We start from the raw sequence: 21,401 nt of genomic DNA on the forward strand, positions 1-21,401 counted from the left end.
ATTGAATTAGATGATGATTTAACACTGCTGTGTTTTGTGTGATATTTTTTCCTTTTACTTTACATAGTGTGAATGAGAAGGATTAACAAACTTACAGGAGAAAAATATAATTATTGTAAGAGAGAAACTAATGCTGAAGAGTGAAAATGATTCCTCTAAGAGAACATGAAACTGACTGGCCTATCTAGAAGCAGAGTGCAGGATCCTGACATCTACTTCAGGCCAACAACATGCTCCAGTAGTATTCCTGAGTTTCACAGCAAGGCTTTGGTGTGATATCTGTACTTACCTTTGGTAATAATGCCATTTCCTGTTCTGTAGATTTTTTTCCAAGCCTGTCGTGTCCATTTTCTCTCTTCCTCTTTCATAGTTGTTGTGTCTCTAAAATTTCTTGTTTAACACAAATGAACATTTAATTAAACATTTACTGGCAGCACATTTTATCAGCAATGAATAAAGCATCTACCCTATGCACAACAAATTCCTCATATGGTACTTCTTTTGTGGTTCACCTTATTGGAAATCAAAGATAAAATGCTCCAGAAAGTTCCAAAATCACTGCATTATCACAGTCACTCCAGCCCCCAGGCCTGGATGTGCTGTCCACGACTGGGAAGCTGCAGGTCTGTGCAGGATCCAGCAGAGTTCACAGAGACAGAGAGTTCTACTCTCATGTCACCCCTGGCACAGGCTGTGGGGAAGGCGTGCAGGGAATGTTTCCTGCTCCACTACACAAGGGTATGGTAACGTGGGACCCCTTCTATTTCTCACAAAGCACTGCCAAAAGAGAAACTGTACACAGACATACAAGATTTTTTTTTTTTTCCATGCAAGAGCCAAAAATACTATCCAGGACAAGACATCAGAACTCTGCTCACAAAAGTTACAGAAAACATCAAGTCTTTGCAGATAGCCCACAAAGAAGGGCCACCTCTACCACTCAAAAGTGCTTACCAGGTTTATAAAATCTTTTTGGAAGTAAGGTACACGTATGATTTAATCAGGGAATATCCAAGCATCTGGGAAGTTAGACAGTTGCATATAAACTGTGAAAGAAAGCAAATTATAGATTTGATAATTTTTATTAATTGTTTCTATAATTTGATTTGTTAAAACTTATCACTGTTTAGTTTGATTTATTTTCTGAACAACATGATTATATAGAGATAAATTTGTATCTTGTGCTATGCATTAATTTAATGTTCTCCATTTACATAGTATTTTTAAAGTATTATTGCTAAAGTAATACTAGGTTAAGATTATCACAAAGTATTTTAAAGGAGGTTGAGGTTACTCTAACAGCTTTGAAAAGTCATTTCTGAGTTTTATTTTTACAGCTTGTTTTTCTTTGAATTTCATAAAGTGCAGCTTTATGTAAATAATCTTTTTACCCTAATTGAAACTTATACACATATTTCATTCTCAAAACATTTGTTTTTAGACATAAGAACTTCTTAAGAGAAAATTCAGTGTTTGTGGAAGGGAGGAACTAATGCTTTGCTTGAAGCCAAGTGTTATGTGAATAGGCATCCTGTGTTCATCATGATCTGCCTGCCAAGCTTAGTTAGTGCACTTCAGCCTTGATCCTCAGCAACCCATTTTCTCACTCCTTATTTGGTTCATGTGCCTCTGTCCTGACTTTCTGTTCCTTCCAGACCTCAGCTCTTTAAGCATAGGTCATATATTTATGAATCCATGGCTTTCAAGTACTGAGCAACTTCTTCAAACTAAGGATTCTCACCACCTGCTGTATTTTAATGAGCCACATCTCATTTTTGCTGGTAGTTAATGGCAAAATTTCCACCCTGTGAAGTTGTAAATAAGGAACAAACTTTTGCTGTTTTTTTTTTTGCTGATTGTGCTAATTGGTCCCACAATTGTTCATCGTTTCCTCTTTTTGTATTTACCTTTTTTAAGGATGTCTGTTTACAAATTCAGAACTGTCTCATACAATTACATAAGTATGTATTTGTATTTTTTGTAAATGTAATTGTGAAACGGTCTGATTAGCAATCTGTGTCTCTGTGTAGTTGCCTTACTAGTGGAGCTGAAGCTTTGTAACATTACACTAAATAAAAACCTGTTGTAATTAGGTCTCTGTTTCTCAGGGAAACATTCCTGCGAACAAAACCTCAGAAAAACTCATTCTTTCTTTTCCTCCTTTCTCTGTGTCTTGGCTCATCCTCCCCTGGTCTCTCCCTACTCTCTTCTCCTAACTTGTAAGGCACTCTGCTCCTATACAGCCACATAAAAACCCCTCTCAGCATTTGGGAACAAGTCCAGAGGTCATGGTTCAAGTGGCTTGCCCTCATTTATGTGATGTCATGTGGAGAGCTGGTGGGGGAACTCTCCAGCTCTGCAGTGAGATGGAGCCAGGGCAGTCCCACCAGCCTCTTGGACAGCCTGTGGTGCCAGGCCATGGGGTACAGCACTGCAGGGAGAGGAGAGAAGCAACTGCAGAGGAAGCTGAAGAGATTTGTGGGGCAATGCTGTGTACCTGCAGTGGATTTCAGAGCTGGCATAAGTGCTGCGCAAAAAAATCTTGTTAAAATCTGCAGACTGGAGATAGGGAGTAGACTGATGGGAGCCCAAGACAGTTTTCTGGTGCCAGTGGTGCAAAGGCTTAAACAGGTGCATGCAGATGAAATAACATGGATGGTTTGGCTGCAGGCAGAATAAAACATGGAAGTAGATGTACAAGTGAGAGAAGCCAAAGTAGTTACAGACAAAGGAAATCTCAGAAGGTAGAGAGAAGGGCCCAAGTTATTACAAGAGAATGAAAAAAGTTTATTTAAAACATTTCACAGTTGACCTGAATATCCTTTGTAGGTATCCCATAACATGGTTATATAGATACTATGTACTATATGGCATATCTGGTTATATAGCTACTCTAAAGCCAGATTTTCAATTTCTGAACTTTGGGCTTAAACAGACTCAAGAATGTATGAATATTTCAAGGCAGGTATGAAACCATGTATGGTAAATGAAATTTATATTCCCCTTCAATATGTAAATATTTGTGCGTCTTTTAATGTTACCAAATTCAGATAGAATTTTAAATAGCATATTAACCTTTCTGAAAAGTTAGCTGGCAAACATTTGTCTCAATTAATTAATTAGCCTAATATTTGAATAGTTCTTACTATTAGTTTCATTTTTGGATTCATTTGGATTTGAAAGTAGCTATAACTTTGCAACTAAACATAAGTTGATAAGCTGTTTGTAAGTCTTGACACATATTTTCATAACATCAAGTGACTTTCTGTGCACATCCATTCTTGATGTGATAAAGTTTTTTGTGTATTTTTATTAAAAAGGAAAAGTGAATTGCTGTTCTTGGACAGTCAGGTGGTGATTTGATTGTGAACCTAGTACATTTTTAATTCCTAGTCTGAGTGCCAGAACAAAAATTTCAAACATCAACTGTCTTTAAAGCACAAATAAACCAGTTTTTAAATGGTAGAGTAGAATTTGTTAAGTGACTTTAAATACTTTTGTCAATACTCCACAAATAATTCTTTTATCTTGTGGGTAAGTAGCAGCATCCTTTTTTTAATGAGCATCTCTAAGTAATCTTAGTTAGGTCTGCAAAGTGAAATGTTTGTTCAGGGCACCTTTTGCCTTTTTGCACTAATGGTCAACAAAAAATGCCAACTGCCTTAGGTTTTCTTATAACTTAAAAGCACTTAGTGCCCAGAAGGACTCAGAATTGTTACACTGCTGTATGCCATGATTGTTGTATTTGTAGAGTGTGTCAAAGTTGCATTTCAAAAGTAATTTAAAATCAGCTTTCATAGGTACTTAGATATCTGGGAACTAGCTTACTAGGCATTTTAAGTATACTCTTTGGCTTTATCTGCATTTTAGGCAGCTTAAACACTAATAGTTTTTCTACAGCTGCTTTTCAAAGAACTTTAACTTTTTAAGTTCACAAGTTTCAATATTTTCAACTGACCAGTTCATAGAAGATAAATGAGAAAAATGTAAATCCTGCTTAATGAATTTACTGATAATCAACTTGCTCTTCTATCTTTATGGACTTTTTGGGATTAATCTTTACACCACAGCAGTCTTTTCATTACTGTTTGAAAATTAGGATCCTATAACATTTATGTGCCTTTGAGTATATCAGTCATGACTGATTACTGTAAAAGAAATTGTGAAATTCAGTTTGTCCTGTTAATTTAATGAGATCAGAACTATTCAAATATCTGTCCTCCTTATGGGCCTAACTTCAGGCTCCAATATCAATGGAGAAATAGATATCCATTAAATCTGTGATTTCAGGGAGGAATTCCCTCCAATACTCTAGGACTAATGATGTTTGAGTATTTAAAACAAGGACAGCAGGACAGTTCATGAATGGAAATGAATTTGAAGATCTGTGAGGAGGAAGGTTTGGGAAAGAGGAGTGGAAAGAAGAGAGGAAAATAAATTAGATTAGAATTGTTTTCATTCAGAGACCAATCTTGCACCAGGACATGTTAGAAAACAGTGTCAGAGAATTCATGTATTTGTATTTGTTCTGGGATTTTTGTTTACTAAAGAAGTGAAATTTTTTCACAAGATAACAGAAAACTGTGAAATACTTAAAAGCATTCTTCTTATAGGCTTGGGTCCCCTTTGTAAGCAGGAAAAGGAGATAGGAGATTGTAAAACACAGCCTGGTGGAGATTTGCACGAGTTCCAGGCCCCCTTTGATATGTAAGGCAGGACTCAAGCCTCACTGTGTTTTGCCCCTGCTAATTTGAGCCTAGCAGTCTGTGTGTCTCCACTTGCTCTTTTTGAATCCTCCAGCCAGCAGCATGATGGAATAAATCTCCTCTTTGCAGCTCAGCTCTGTGTCATGGTTGTCTTGGTGTTTCCTACACTTATCCACAGCACACAGGATCTTCCTCTTTTTCACCTAGATAAAATGAGAGGCCACATATCCAGGCCACTCAAATGCAGGAGACACATTTGACTGGACTAGAAGTAGGGAAAATTGGATTTCTGTCCTCATTTTTTTAAGTGTAACACTCACTTTTGTCAAATCCCCTTTTACTTTTATACCTCTCTCATCTATTTTGACTAGACACTTCTAAGCCTGGCTGGCTGCTCCACAATGGCTCTTTTCTTCCTTTTGGGCTTTAAGACGCCTCTGTATACAAAGTGTAGGATGAAATGCAAATATAAATACTGTATATATTAAAGCATACTTCTTTTTTAATCCAGACATTACCAGTTCAAGAAAATTGAACAGCAGGAATAGAAACCTTTTCCCAATGTTTAGTTGAATCATTTTGATTCCCTCACTCACATTATTTAAGATTTTCTCTCATTAATGTGCTGTCTCATCTGGTTGTTTAAAATATTTTATTCCCAGATTAATTAGTTTTTCATTTGCCTTTTTTTAATCAGCAAATGTTCTCTCATGGCCCAATTATTTAATAAATCAAAATTGTATCTCAGTGCATTATTTTTTATTTTAATTTTAGTACCATCTGCTGATTTTGAATTCTTATTTCCAGTACCCTCATCCAAATAATTTACAGAGAATACTATGAATAGCAACAATCCCAAGCCTGATGACTCTGATATTCCAATGCATTATCCATTTCCAGGCTAAAGGCTGAACTGAAGTCTCTCTTTCCTGGAACATGCTTGGTCCACAGAGGAGTCTCAGGCCATGAAGCTCACAAGTCCAACATTTTGAAAGCAGTCAGTGATGGAAAAAATATGTCAGTTAATGTTCATGAAGCAAATTCCACTGTTGGGAATGTGATAGCTGCATAACTAATAAAATCATTGGAGAGAAGCAAGAAACTGACACCAAGAAGATTTCTTTTAAATGCAGAAACACAGCTACAGTTCAAAGTAGCTGACAGATGTGAAGAATAGTTGAATGCAGCACTACAGTAGCAGTACTATAGCAATTAATGACATCAATTTAACATGCAAGTAAAAAGTAAATCCTCATTTCCCTTCAGTGTTTTAGTAAACAGAGGGAAAACTTGATGACTTGAAAGGTGAAGCAGAACTGTTTTGTCAGTACAAAAGTACATGGAGAGGTTGAATTCTTTGTACCAGTGTCTACATTGTGATTTATCTACTAACTTCTGTCTCTTTTCCCACTTCTATTTCTTACACAATTTGTTTGGGTTGATTTTATCATTAAAACAATTAAAACAATTCCAAAGGCAGAGGTAGTCTTAAATCCCAATTTTCTGATTCTTATATCAAACACCTGATTATATAGGTTACTTGGCACAATTGGGCCATGGTAAATTAAATGCTACTGGTTTCTGCCCATTGGGTCTCTTTCTCCAAGCAGCAGCTGTGACAGAACCAGAGGACACAGTCTGAAGCTGTGCTAAGGGAAATATAGGTTGGATATTAGGAAAAAGTTTTTTTATGTATAGAGTGATCAAGTACTGGAATGCTCTGCCTGGGGAGGTGGTGGAGCCAGCCTCCCTGGATGTGTTTAAAAAAAGAGTGGATGTGGCACTCAGTGCCATGTTGAGGTGTTAAAGCATGGGTTGGACTGGATGATCTTGAAGGTCTCTTCCAACCCAGTGCATTCTGTGAATTCTGTGATTCTGTCTCTGTCCAGTAGCAGCACTTCTTTGACTGACTTAAGGCTGGAACATCACCCATATAACCTGCACTACTAGATGCCATCTAAATCTGTCACCTTTATCAAATTTCTCTGCATAAGTAGCTAGAAATGTTTTTTTCAGACTCATTGTTTCCCTGCTAGTATCAGGAGGAAGCCTGGCACCATTCTTTCTATGTGGTTTCTATTTTAAGAAAGGCTGAGAGTTGTTTCAGAAATGTTATGAGACCAGTGTCCAGAACTTATTTAAGGTAAAGAAATAGAAACAAATATGCAAAACTATCCATATCCCTCTGGAAACAGTAAAGAGTCCAAGAAATTAAGACCGTGCCTATGATGGGGGAGGGATTTTTTCATAAAACACAAAAATTGGTAGGTTTATTGAATCTACCTCAATACTGAGAATTTTGGCAGAGCCTGCTTGGTGCAGCCAGACTGCTGACTGTTGTTATAGATAGAAAAGAAAAAAATCTACTAGAAAATAGAGGAATGAGAGATGTTGAGGGGAAATTGTACTAAGGGAAGAGACAAACATTTCATAAAAATGAGGAAGAGTCATGACTCCAGGCAATGATGTTGGTGGCTAGAGAGGCAGCAGCCCCACCAAAACACCTACAGAAAGCACCATCATGGCCGTAGCTGTGATTGGTGTCAGGATGATTTTTCAGCCTGTGGAGACCAAGCTGTCTCTTGGGTAGAAGTATTTAAAGACATAACAGTGAACAGAAGAGATAAGGAATTAAGTCTATGTCATGTCTTGCCTTGTTACTTAGCAAAGAGATATGCTATCCTCTCTACTGCTGGGCATGGCCATGTAGTGAATGGTGTGTCCATTTCAAGTCTCAGAACAAAGTTAATTTAGGTGACTGAGCCATCTCTTGATGAGTTCCATAAAAGACACAGGAAAAAATAAAACAAAATACTGTCAGACACACAAAGAAAGTAAGCAGAAAAATTGCACATGAAATTATAAGGTGTATAGATGGTTGTAATTTGATAGGATTATTATATACAAATACTGAAGGCTTTACTTTTCTTCTTTTTACTCAACTTTGCAGACATGAAAGCCTCAGCATGTTCAAAGTAATAGCCACTACCACAGGGTATTTGTTTTGATTTTAGGACCCCGCAGACAAAGGATCCATAATCAAATCTTAGGTCCTTCTTACCCCTTGCTTCAAAAGGCCAGTCCCCAGGATGGCACCTATTCAGATGATAATGCATCACTGTAAAATTGCTCTGGCCTTGAGCTAGTGCTGGCCAGTACAAAAAGCTTGTTCCAGGATTTAGTTTTATCATTGCTGATTTCTCTTATGATAAATTATTAAATATTAATTATTAATGTTCCTCCCTTTTTACAGTGAAATTCGTAATCTTAGAAACTTGGATTACATAGATCCAGATGCCTTTAAGAACCTCCCACTTTTGAAATACCTGTAAGTATTTAGCACCTGTGTGTGGTAGTTTGTAAAAATTTCCTGAAATAGCTGGTACTTAAATCTCACAAATGACTCTTTATGTTATAGTGTGGTAAGTTTGCATTTGATTTTGGAACTGATGTTGTGCTTTTCCCTGTTGCTTTATTCTAATGACAAAGCCAGCAAAGGTAGGGGCTGGAACTCTTACTACTTTTGTGAGAAAGGAAAACATGTTCACAAATTCATCAGTAGTTTTCTCATTTGTCTTATCCATTAAATATCTAGAATACATTAATATTCCTTGTTGTTCAGTGATGCAGCAATTCTTTCTGTTTCTCCTCTCTTTCAGTGGTATTTTTAATACTGGACTCAAAGTATTTCCAGACCTCAACAAAATCTATTCGTTTGATGTGAATTTTTTGCTGTAAGTATCTGTCCTCACAGCTGGTCAAAATATTGCCATCCATAGACCACATGAAAAAGCATAATGAAGGTTTCTGGTTTTGAGAAAAGTATCATTTAAGTTTGACAAAGCAGTTTTCCTCAAGCAATATTTCAATGATTATTAGCACCAAATCTGGAAAAGGCCAGGTAACCTAGCACTATATGCTTGACCCAAATTAGAGACATGGATACACAGCACATTCATGATACACAACTTCTACAGACCCTTTGCTTTTATTTTGTTTTTGGTTTTTCAATGCCTGTGCAATACCTGAATTAATATGAAGTCAGAATAGTGTGACACATGGGACCTGAGCTGGTGTACATCCTGCTAACATCAAGTCATCCTATCAAAATTCTTCTAACAAATTTGTGCTGGCATGGTGAAGCAAACTGCAGAACAATTTCTTGAAGAAAGAGAATGGGAATGCAAATGGGGACAAGGAAGTTTCCCACTATTATTCTTAAAGAAATTTCAGAAACAAAGAATTCTACATTGAACTCTGAAATATGCAGGAGTTTATTGGTCTTTAAAAAGTGCAGACAACATCCACCTGAAGTCAGAATTTTGGGTTGTAATCAAGCTGAGCAGGAAGAGTAGCTCAGATGAAGACTTGCAGGCTGACACAAGGTTAAAGTATCTTGGTCACTTGGACCCAGAGAGGAGTTAAAAATCTTATATTGTAGCAGTTTTCAGCTGGAAGAGGCTTGAATGCTGCATGGGCTAGGCAAAAGGCAATTAAAAATGAGAAGTGTTATGTTAGAATGTGATTTGCAAAGATGTGATTGATGATCTACTGCAGGCATTGTTTCAGTGCTGCTAAGTGATGGTTTTGGTCAAGAAGGGTCAGTTCCCACTGCATTCATGGTCTGCAAGATGAACCCCAGAGCAATAGAGAAATGCTGCTTGTTTTGCTGAAAAGTGTAGACCTGTAGGAAGCAATGAGATCTTCCCTTCCAAGGATCTTCTGAGAGATAAGCTTTGTTCTAACACACATTCACCTTGGCCATTTCCAAGATTGACACATGAGTCAGTCAGAGCTCTGAGTGAGATATAATTACATTTTAAGAACTATTAGGGAGTTTCTCGAAGATCAGAAGGGCTTCAGCTCACATTGAAAACTCCACTAGATCTACTTCTGCATAGCAGAGAGAACCAAGAATTGAACAGGCTAGATGAAACAAAGCAGTTTGTAGAACCATCTGTGTTCTTACTTCCAGCTAACTCACTGCCTTTCTAACTGGCAGAAAGCCAAACACTATTTACATCTGCCTTGATTTTTTTCTAATAGTGATTACTAACAAAAGATAAATATAGGTCTTATATGCTGCACAGAGTTTTTAAAGAATGAACCTGTACTTTCAAGGATGATAGTTCTATGATATATATTTCTAAATATGGCTATTCAATGAAAGACTTTTTGTTTCTTCCATCAAGAAAAAAATTGTCCTTGAAAAATAATAGATTTCTAAATAATGAATAAGGTATAGCTGAGGGAAACTCATTCATTATATTACTATTTGCCTTTGAGGTCAAGCAACTTACAAGTAAACATTTATTTAGAAAAAAATGAACCAATCTGCAAATTGTCAAACCCAAATAACTTGTGGTGGAAACTACCTAAAAATGAAAATTACTTGGAATGATAATAGTTGTGGTACTGTTCAGTGTTAGCACAAATAAATGCACAAATGTAGCACAGAAAAGGAATGAAGTTATTTCTGGCACAGGGATAATTGTTAGGACTTCTCAGCCCATGGACTTTATGCATGGGCCTTACTAGACCATACCTAACATGCAAGCTAAAGAAAAAGAAAACTTTGCAAAATATTTTCATTTCTAAACTATAATATCATTCAGGAAAAATCAGAAAAGGGGCAAGCAAAGACTTTGCTTTGTTTCTACCAGCTTTCTCATCTCTCCTTTCTCCAGTTTAGTAACAGTAAATCTCTTTAGCTTTCCTTTCTCCCTTTTGTTACAACAGAATTTTGGTCTGAAGATACATAGTACTTATTAAGACTGCAGAGTAGGAGTAAAAAAAAAGTATTTAAGAAATGGGTAGTGAAACATTCCTTTGGACAAGAGTTGATAAGAATTGGTAAGTTATTTCACTTACTAGTGAAAGAGACGTGCTAGATGCACTTCTGTAAAGTAAAATGCCTCGGTCCTGAATAGTGTATTATCTGATATTTTATCTGAATTTAGAGAGCAGGATTTCAGCTCTAAAGCCATGTGGATTGTTCAATTGACACTGCAGGTAATGCTTACTCACTCTGCTTATTCTCTGGCTCATGAAACCAGGGACTTGTCTGTGCCTCTAGCCACTATCATCACACAGGCTGGCACACCTCACCAGAACCACAAAACCCATTTACCTCATGAACTGTCTTCCTGGATGCTGGAATATCGACAGACCTTCATCCTACATGTATCTTCTGGCCTTAGATTAAAAAAAAAAAAAAAAAAAAAAAAAAGGTTATTATTTTTAAATTATTTATTTGAATAAATAAATGTAAATTTGTAATATAATAAATATGACAATTTTATTCATTTTCTAATATATCAATATTAAAAGACATTAAAATTAATTTACTTAAATAATTATGTTTTAAACTTCAATTTGTTATCAAGGCAGAGAACAATTAATAACAAAGCTGTTTTCCAGATGCTCTCTTGGGCAGATGTTTATTGTGATATTTTGTCTCCTTTTTCAGTGAAATTGCAGATAATCCTTATATGACTTCAGTGCCTGCAAATGCTTTCCATGGGCTTTGTAATGAATCTCTAACCCTGTAAGTTCTTCCAGTTTAAGCCACAAGGCAATTACCTCTCTGGTAACGCTTAATGTTTAAAAATAAAATTATACCTGTCCTACTCTCTAGTAGTTTGCAACAGAGAAACACCACAGACAGACAATATTTATATTCTAGTTTGCATAAATTCTGTATATTGACAGCTATTTGAGTAAGTCCTGCTCTCCTCATTAAACTGGCTTGACCATAGTGGTTTTGTTTTTCTATGACCCTAGTGCCAGTGAATGGTCATATTTGAAAAAAAAAAATCAAAGGAGAAAGTCTGCAAAGTTCTCCCTCTGTAAAGCTACAGCAGGGTTATAGCTGTATCTAACTTTTTTTCAACCTGAGTGGTACACACTATGGAAACTAATGGATGGCAAAGATCAGAAGAGTCATATTTGAAAGACAATTGTTAAATAAAGTTCAGTTATGCAAGTCAGTCAATGTGAGCCACAAAGAAAGAACTGATGGGAGTGAAATTACTGTGATGGATTATGACCTAAACTGGGAGGAAGAGCATTAGAATGTGAACAGATGAATTCTAAAGAAATTCTGAAAAAAAAATCCTTTTGCCCTTCAGGAGTAAAAGAATAAATTCTAAAAAATTAAGGCACACCTGATAGTAAAATCAGACCTTTTTTGCTAGTTGTTAGTTCCTTTAGCCTTCCTTGATCATCCTAGCATGATTTTGTTTCCTTGCTTTTAGTTTAAGTGTAGGAAAATGATAGCAAAGTGGTTTAGTCTATCATTGCTGTAAAAAGAGGAAGATGACACACCTGCCACACGGTATCCTTGCTCCAGGTGCACTCAGGAATGCTTCTGGGCATTTGTTTGACCTTGCACAGTAACTACTGCTTCTTCAAGAGATTAAAATTAAATGTGCTGTTATAAAGAAAAATTCTGCATAAAATGTTAGGTATTCACGTATTGAAGCAGCCCAAAATACACTGATGTAATTTCTTTTTTGCTTGCAGTAAACTCTACAATAATGGTTTTACCAGTATTCAAGGCCATGCTTTTAATGGGACAAATCTGGATGCTATGTAAGTAGCAGGTAATTCTCTTTTTCCAGAAGAAAAAACCCAAACTTTTCTGCTTATTTGAGGCTCTAAAATACAAATTTTATTTTAATTACTTTTAAGGAGCAAAGAGAGGATGTTAATTTCAGCCAGCAATAACAACATCATTGCTTAATGCCTTTTGCAGTGTGCTTTCATTTAGTATGTATATTTATAGCTCAGAAATGAAATCATGCCAAGTAATCCCATTGTGAGTTTTGTTCTGGTTTGAGGCTACAGTAAAACTTCATTTGATCAGTAACTTTTCTAGGACAATTTGGAAGATAATTATGCTTTTTTTTCACAAGGCTGTTTGTTTTAATAAGTGTAGCACTGATGGTAGCAGCTCTTTTACAGGTATCTCTTATCTGCAAAAAAAAGAGTGGTGTAAGGTGCTGGGAGCAATTCAGAGGAACCAGCCACTTACACTGGAAATGAGATGCACCTCTCAAAAGCATGAACCAACCATTTCATATTTCCCTGCAACTTCTTATTGTATTTTTTGAAAAAAATAATAATTATTGAGTGAACATCCTTTTTACACCATACCCAAAATCAAATCATTAAGAGAGACAAAATCTCAGTTCTAGAGACTCCATTCACTTTGGCAGAGCTTACTCTTGTCCTACAGAAGCTTGACTGAAGAGTCTGTCACTCTCATGAGTAAAGAGCCCCAGGGGAGTGGTCACAGCATCAAGACTGTCAGACTTCAAGTTGCATCTGGATGATGATCACAGTCACAATTTTGTTCTTCATTGTCCTGCAAGGACTAGGGATTTGGATGCCATGGTGTTTATGGGTCCCTTCCAACCTGATATGTTCTAGGATTTGTGATCCTAAGTGAATCCTACCAGAGATTGGCTGTGATGCACTAGTCAATCAAATTTAAAAAGAAAAAAAAAACCAAAACCAACAACAACCAACCAACAGAATAACTCAAACTAGACTTATGTTCATGGGTTTATCTACCAGCAGTAAAAATGGTTTATTACAACAAACACTTTTCTCCTAATTAAATCATATGACATTTACTTGGAGCAGAGCACTACTCCAGGTGTACAAGGCAAACTAGGGAGCTGAACATGAGTGGTAAAGCCTTTATCTCTTTGATAAACTACACAGAAATTTCTAAATTAATTTTCTGAAGTAGTTTGGTTACCATATGACAGGATAAAGTATAATTTTGCTAAGTGCAAGCTTGGAGATTTGTTGTTTCTAGCAGCGACATTAAGTTTATGTAAGAGGCAAATGTTTCATTTTCTCTATTCTGACATTTCTAATTTGAACTGTTTATCTACCACTGTATAGTGAAGGAAATACCTGGTTTTCTCTGGGTCTGGTCCAAGAGCATTTGAATTTAACAAAAATAGGAGCAAAAATAAACTAATAGAAAAAGGGTGAGGGAAATTTGCATGTGTTTTGAAATATCTCAGGGACAAAAATAAGTAACAAAGAAAAACAATCAAAAACAGTAATAAATTATTTTGCAAAATTATTCAAAGACTTCATGTTCCATCCATAAATCAGAAGACATTTTGGGAATCTTGGAGCCTATCTCCTGCTATGCATTATGCCTTTCTACCACTCTTGCAGCATTAAAATGCCTAGGTAATTAAAGGGGGACAAAAAAATGAATGCAGGTATAGGTGAAAAACCATAAATACAGGCTTTCCATTATCATACTGAATAATAACACTACCTAGTTGATCTTGTCTTCCAACAAGAATTGGTGTTTAACAGCAAAACACAGTATTGCTGTGTAAGTCTTATAAGAGCAGGGAAGTAAGGAACCAGGAACAGGCTGAATGACACTTTTACTGAAAAGTATTCGTCTGACACTTGAATCCCTCATCTTAACCCATCATTAAAGTCCATAAACTGCATCACTCCTGTAGTGCTGCTGCACCAGTGTTTATTTCTGTAAGGTAATTGGCGAGGAAAGAAGAGTTTTCAAAAGATATTTTCAGTGAATGACAAAATATATTTGTGATGAGCTTTTACAGATCTAAATTCCTGAAGTGGAAAGTGTGCAATCTCAAAATCTCATCACAAAAGTAAACTTTAATATACACTTTCGGAGTTTACTTATAATGCTTGGCACAGCTCAGAGTTAAGATAAACAATTGTGTGGAAAAATCATCTGATGAATCCTTAGTACTGCTCACTTACCAATGCATCTTTTTTTGCCCGTTCTCCCTTTCTTTAGCCTTCATTTTATAATCCAGCTGGATGCACATGTTTTACTCAGCACTTGAGACGTCCTGCTAGTGTTTTGTGCCCTCAGAAGGTCCTGGTCAGAATGCTGCAGTCATGCTGTTTTCTGGTGTGGTTGAGGCTTAATGAAATATTCTTCCCTCTCACCCCTGGACCCTGAGTCTGAGACTAATGAGTATAGGTGGTTTACTGCTCTGTCTGTATTGAAAAATGTGAAAAAGGGCCTTCATTTACTTACAGCACTACACAAACATCAGCATCTCCTACTTCAGATTCTGCACTTACTACTACAGATTTCCTGTGGTTTGCACTGGGTTATTCGTGGATATCTGACTGCCAATTCTCCAAAATTACAATTATTCTAGTGCCCCCAATGAGGCTAAATACTACACATCAACTATGTGATTTCTAAAACTTCCAAGATTTTTTTTAGATGTATTAATACCACTATTGTGGTTTTCTCTTCTGCAGGACTTTAAATGACGTTCTGCATCATTTAGCTATCAGTAACAACAGAATTAATGGTGCTTTCAGAAGGAACTGAATAAGCTTTCTTCGTCAAATTCGCATTTACCAAAGCCTTATTCTTTCCATTTAAAAGCAGCACCTATCAAAATAAGAGGGCTTAAACAACTGAAACCAATTAGCATCAGGAAATTGTACATTCTGATGGGCCTGACTCATTGATGTGAAAACTGGCAGCTATCATTGTAGCCCCTCCTTAGTAACACATGGTTCTGTACTTCCCAAAGTCTCTAGCTGTTTCTATTTGTATCTTTGTAGATTTTTATCAGGCATATCAGCTATTATATTCCAGGTTTATTAGTCACTACAGTACTCAAATATCAGGAGAAAATATTTCAAAATTGGACAAGCAATTAACTGGTTGTATAATAGTGTCTAGTTACTAAAACAGACAGGTTTTATTAGGTTAAGCAGGTTTTTGTGTGCTTCAACACTGCAACCTAGATATTGAAATCTTGGATTAATTCTTAACTGTTGCTCTGTTTTTAATTTTTGTATTCATTTTGCAGACAAAAGGAGATTTGCACACTAAAGAAAATGTTCACAACAATAGTGTGCCATTTACAGAATATGAAAATCAGTTCTCAGAAAACACAAACACCAGGTGATGCTAGAATGCCATATACTTATAAAGAATGAAAGCTTATTTCAAACAACAACAGCTGAGAAGGTGATGCAAACTATTTTCCTCTGTAAGGAACAAGGCTTAAGGCATGAGTAATGTCCAATGAATAACACGCCAAAAACATTATTTGGCTCCCTAAGAGTTTCTGTTGTGTAACCCAGATGAAGTGCATTTACTTCTCATTTCTCACTATGGTGATCAATATAAGCTTATATCCAGTAAATGTTATGAAAAATTTGCCAATGACTTCAACCAGGACAGGATTAGAATATTTACTTAATTTTTTCCACACCACAGCCTGCCAGTTGGGCAAGGGATTGTGCTGCTCTGCACTGGTATGGCCTCACTGTGAGTAGTTTTGGTCACAATATAAGAAAGATATTAAACTATTAGAGAGTGTCCAAAGGAGGTCTGGATGCTGAAGGGCCTTGAGGGGATGTATGAGAGCAGCTGGTCTGTTCAGTCTGGGGGAGACCTCAGTGCAGTTATGATGGAGAGGAGAGAGAAAAAGAGAGAAAAGAGAGAGAAAAGAGAGGAGAGAAAAGATTTCTTCTCTGTGGCACCCAGTGACAGGATCTGAGGGAATGGCCTGAACGTATATCAGGGGAGGTTTAGGTTGGATATTAGAAAAAGGTTCTTCACCCAGAGGGTGGTTGGGCACTGGAACAGGCTCCCCAGGGCAGTGGTCACAGCACCAAGCCTGACAGAGTTCCAGAAATGTTTAGAGAACACTCTCAGACACATGGTGTAACTCTGGGGGCTGTTTTTTGCAGGACCACGAGTTGGATTTTGATGATCCCTGTGGGTTCCCTTCTCTATGAACTTCACAGACACCCTCTGACATCTGTTGTGACCACCTTACTATTGCACCTTTTATACTACATCACAAGTTAGCTTGTAAATATTTATAATGAGGTACCAAACATCCCACTTTCCTTGCTCTTCTTCTAACAAAAACTTGAATCTTAAATTTTGGCCTGTATGTAGAAACCTCCACTTGACTATTGAGATTTTTAAGCATTTGAAAATTTTACTGAACCTTATATTTATGACAGTGACAGAAAAAAATTTGGAACAAAGATAATAAATAAATTAGCAAAATAAAGTACTTGTTGAGGAATTTAATTGCTTTTCAAAATGGAAAACCTGTATTTTGTTTCTTGGGTACACAGAAAATGAAGTAACTGATTATGCTTCAAAATGTGGTTGGCAATGGACGGCCTTTATACATTTTGGTTTTGTACATCTAAACAGGCAAGTAAACTCGAGATCTTCAGTAACCTATGGATAACTACTTCCAAACCACTGTATTTTGTTTGTTTCTGCAGCTATCTACACAAGAACAAACACCTCAAAGTTATCAATGATGATGCATTTCTGGGAGTGCACAGTGGACCAACTCTACTGTAAGTAGGTACAAATGAAGTAGAGAAAACTAAAAATAAAATAAGGAAAAAAATAATACTGTTTTAGTTTACAATTTCTTTACAACAATTAGCATCAGAGCAGCTGGGACAGGAATGGCATATTTACAAGAATAATACCAGCAACAAAACCTGTGTTTTAGGGAACTGATTTATGAAACGCTTGCATCCTACATTGCATGTACTGTTCCTACCAATTATTCTTATGGAAGATTCTATACTACAACCTGTCTTATGGCTGTAGAATTGTAACACAAAAGGAGGACTCTTGTACCACATATGCAGAGGAAATTGAGAGAAAAAAATGTTTTTAGACAGAAAAATAGTTACTTCTGATGCTCTTTTTTTTTTTTCTCATGTTATTTGGCTTGCAGTCTGATGTTATAACCCTCCAAAGAACTTTTCACTAAGATTAGGAATCATAATACAGAATGAAAATAAAACTTTAAAGAAGAACTTCCAGAAGAATCACCTTCCCTGACTCAAATTGTGTAGTATGTAATGTAGTGCCTACGACTGATCACAAGAACTGAAATACTGAAAGGGGAATTTCTTCAATGCAAAATCAGATGATGCCAGCAATGCTCAGTCCATGTAAGAACATGTTTTACTTTCTGCTCTTCAGGATAACAGCTTATTCCTAGCAGAATAACTGTATTTTACTTGGAAGGAATCCTAGCAGCTACCTGCAATAAAAAAAGGTGCAGAAGTCATTATTTTTCTTTTAGAATCTTTTCAAATTCAGAAACTGCCTGGCTGAGAGGCAGGTGAGACCATGCAGAAGCACAGATTTTTGACTCTTGATTACTGTGTGTATTTAAAGTGTCAGTGTTGTTATGGTGACAGGTAAACAAGTAAGGTTTATGCTGCAATATGCTGCAAAAGGCTGTGGGTGATTCATTGTATGCTCTAAGAGCCAGGTAAGCTTCCTGAGCAAAGGCTATCTTGGAGATGTGTCAGCTACACAGAACCTCTTAGTTTAGGGGCTAGAGATGCCTTCCTAGGATGTGCATATCCAAATGTAAAGAAGTTCCTTTTTTACCCTGTTTTCAAGTTAGAGATCTCAAATTACTGGAATTTTTTCTAGTCTTCCATAACTATTGTGCAATCCCAGCTACCACTGATCCTTGATCTTAGGACATGTTTTATACTTGCAGTCTGAACAGCCAGCTACCCACCTCCTCTTGGAATATTTCTTCATTACTAATGAGAGTCCTAGCAGTACTTATAACTGAAGAGAGATGTGGTACTTACTACAGTGTCATTACAGAGAGAGGTATTGCTTCTCAAAGGCAGAAGGCCAAAAATGGCATGTATGCAAAGTGAATCAACAGTGGATTTAAAAAGCCAGAGAATATCACATCATGATACTTTGATATTCAAGTCCTAAGATAAAGCTCCAAGGATACTGTCACAGTTTAACACTGGCCTGCACCTCAGCTCCACAGAGCTGCATATTTGCCCCTGCATCCAATTGAATGAGGGAAAGAATTGGAAGGGTAAAAATGAGAAAAATCATGGGTTGAGATAATGTCAGCTTAATAATTAAAAAAGGGATGTTGGAAAAAAAAAAGTTAGAGGGAGAAGAAAAACCAAACCCAAGAACAACAAGTGATGTAACAAAAACAGTTTCTCACCACCAGCCCATCGATTCACAGCCAGTCCCCTGGCAGTGGCAGTCCTGGCAAACATCCACTCAGTCTTTACTGTTGAGTATGATTTTATAAGGTCTAGAATATCTCTTGGTCAGCTGGGGTTAGCTGTCCCAGCTGTTCTCTCCCAAATTCTTCTGCACCCTTAACCTCCTCACTGGTCAGATGGTGTGAAAAACAAAAAATGCCTTGGCTGTTTGTAAGTACTGCCCAGATTTGTTAACTCATGTAACAGTCTGAAAAGTCTGACCAATACAGCCCTTCCATATTCCCTTGGGCAGTGTAAACAACTTAGCTTGTTATAAGGAATAGTTTGTTAAGTCATTTTTGGTTCAGGCACCTTGGTGTTGTTAGCTGACCATTTGATCTTCCTCAAAATAAAGTTTTACTTCCAAACTGTTTCTTCATGAAAATTAACTCCATGGAAAACGATTGTGAGAATATTGTTGGGTTTTTTCTGGGACAATGAATGCAGTTTCTTATAGCAGCAGCAGTATGGACAAAAAAAAATTAAATATTTCAAAAAAGGAACATTTATGGAGCTCTAAAGAGAAATTCTGTTTTGCCTCCCTACCAAACTGGAAAAACTTATTGTCTTGAGTTCCCTATATACACTCTTCAAGTGAGATAAGACTTTATGGTAGTTGGAACATTTGCCCCACAGATAGTGCTTTTTTTTTCTGATCAGGATTTCAGCAGCAACAGAACTTAAAGGCTGGAATACAGACCATGGATCCATCCTAAGGGGTAATGTTCTATTTTGGTTTTAAATAAAACCAGTGAGAAAGATTTAACTACAAAGAATTGTGCCTGATTATATGTATGCTGTGTGAGTTTGGCCATGTTCTCAGACCACCAAATTAAACATACTTAAGTAAGTATTGAAAAGCTAGGTAATTTTTTTTTTCAAATTTGTAACTTACGACAGCAGAGGAAGCAGGACTGTGATCACTGAATAGAGGAAAACAGATGTCAGCAATACTGGTTCCTTTGTCACTGTTGTATACTCAGATGTGGATGCATACACAGATTACTATTTTAAGAGGATGATGACAGTACATTGCTCTTCACCTCAAAATGAAACTTTGGCAAGGATTCAGCAACTCAGTGAACCTGATTTACTACACACAACATGAGCTGCTGCCTAGAGCAAAAGTTCAACAGAGTGAAAAAAAAAAAAATAAAAAAAAAATCAGGCTTATTATGCCATTATGATTTACAAAGCACACAGTCCAAACTCAAAATGTTACAATCACACAAAATACATGTGGTAGTTAATTATCTGTAGAATGCAGAATTGCTTTTAAAGCATAATTTCCTAATCAAGGAATGGTTCCTCCCACAGGACACAAGCAAGTCTTTGAGCAAAAGGAGCACTCTATATTTTGCTACTCAAACAATGTTAACTTCTAGATTTAAAAATCTTTCAGTAGAGTTAAAATACTATCTGCAGTCCATCTATTATACACTTTATGCTTTATCTATTCCAGTAATCAGAAATTTATGTATGATTAAGTAAAAATTCTCAGTTGTACTATGATGCATCCAATCTCATTTTCTTAATTACCCATCTTTTAAATTATTGTTATTACTGGATTTTATACTACAATTGCATGCTTCCAGCAATGAAAAGGATTATTGACAAAAGCTATTATCACTTAGATCTAGTTCTGAAATAATGACTTCATAAAACCAACAAAGAATTAGACCAAAATATAATAACCTAGGAAAAAAAAAAATCAGAGCAACTGAATATCTGTTTAACACTTTCGCAATATACAGCTGGTTCAGAAGACACTACCTCTGAATTAATAAGCTATGTTTTATTCCCATATTTATCTGAACCTCTCCAATGTCTCTTTAACATTTATTATAACATTTAAATTTCAGCTGAGATAAGCCTAGAAATGCCACATGAAATTTATAAGAAAATATGTGAGGACAAAACAAAGCTGCTACCAAGCCCAAATGTTGAGATTGGTTGAGAGTACTTTGGTTGTTGCTCAGACTCACAGTGTAGAGCTCTACACAACCACTTCCAGTACCTGAGTGGGCTCTAGACCATGGCTACTCAGAAGCTGAAGTCTGGTCAGCCAAACTTGAATTTGAATGGTATCAGAATTTAACAGGGTGATATGAAATCTCTACCTCCTTAGGAGTTGATTTTTATTGTAGAATTCTGTGAAACTCCTGAAGAATTGTAAAAATCTGAAAAAAAAAAATCTGATCTAGTCACCTTTTTCTTTCTTAGGGATGTCTCCAGAACAGCTGTTGCCAACCTTCCAGCCAAAGGATTGGAAAGCCTAAAAGAACTAATGGCCAAAAATACGTGGTCTTTAAAGAAATTACCAGCTGTAAAGGTATTTCTTCAGCTAATGCGAGCTGACCTATCATACCCGAGTCACTGCTGTGCTTTCAAGAGCTGGAAAAAAAAAAGTGGGTGAGTTTCACTAACTGGCATTTATTTTTCAAATCTATCAATAAAGACAACATTTTATTAGTAATATAAAAATACATATATTTTGGCACTTTTGTGACCATTTTTTCTAGGTATAGACATTGTTCTTTGAAGCAGATTACAATTGCAAACTGATTGATAGAAGAATTTTTTGTAGGCCCTTTTACAGCAGATCCTCCTCTTGCTGAG

At 36.5% G+C, this 21,401-nt stretch overlaps 1 protein-coding gene across 1 annotated transcript in view; it reads left to right on the forward strand.

The window, feature by feature from the left end:
* The window catches only part of TSHR (thyroid stimulating hormone receptor), a 38,907-nt gene that overhangs the window by 15,462 nt on the left and 2,044 nt on the right, over nt 1–21,401 (forward strand). Inside the window, exons 4-9 of the mRNA XM_056493748.1 lie at nt 7,960–8,034; nt 8,366–8,440; nt 11,176–11,253; nt 12,231–12,299; nt 17,007–17,084; nt 21,006–21,194. Of these exons, the coding sequence (XP_056349723.1) occupies nt 7,960–8,034; nt 8,366–8,440; nt 11,176–11,253; nt 12,231–12,299; nt 17,007–17,084; nt 21,006–21,194 (564 nt within the window). The remainder of the gene's footprint in view (nt 1–7,959; nt 8,035–8,365; nt 8,441–11,175; nt 11,254–12,230; nt 12,300–17,006; nt 17,085–21,005; nt 21,195–21,401) is intronic.

This window comes from Oenanthe melanoleuca, chromosome 5 (assembly GCF_029582105.1).
Source record: "Oenanthe melanoleuca isolate GR-GAL-2019-014 chromosome 5, OMel1.0, whole genome shotgun sequence".
Classification (NCBI taxonomy): Eukaryota; Metazoa; Chordata; class Aves; order Passeriformes; family Muscicapidae; genus Oenanthe; species Oenanthe melanoleuca.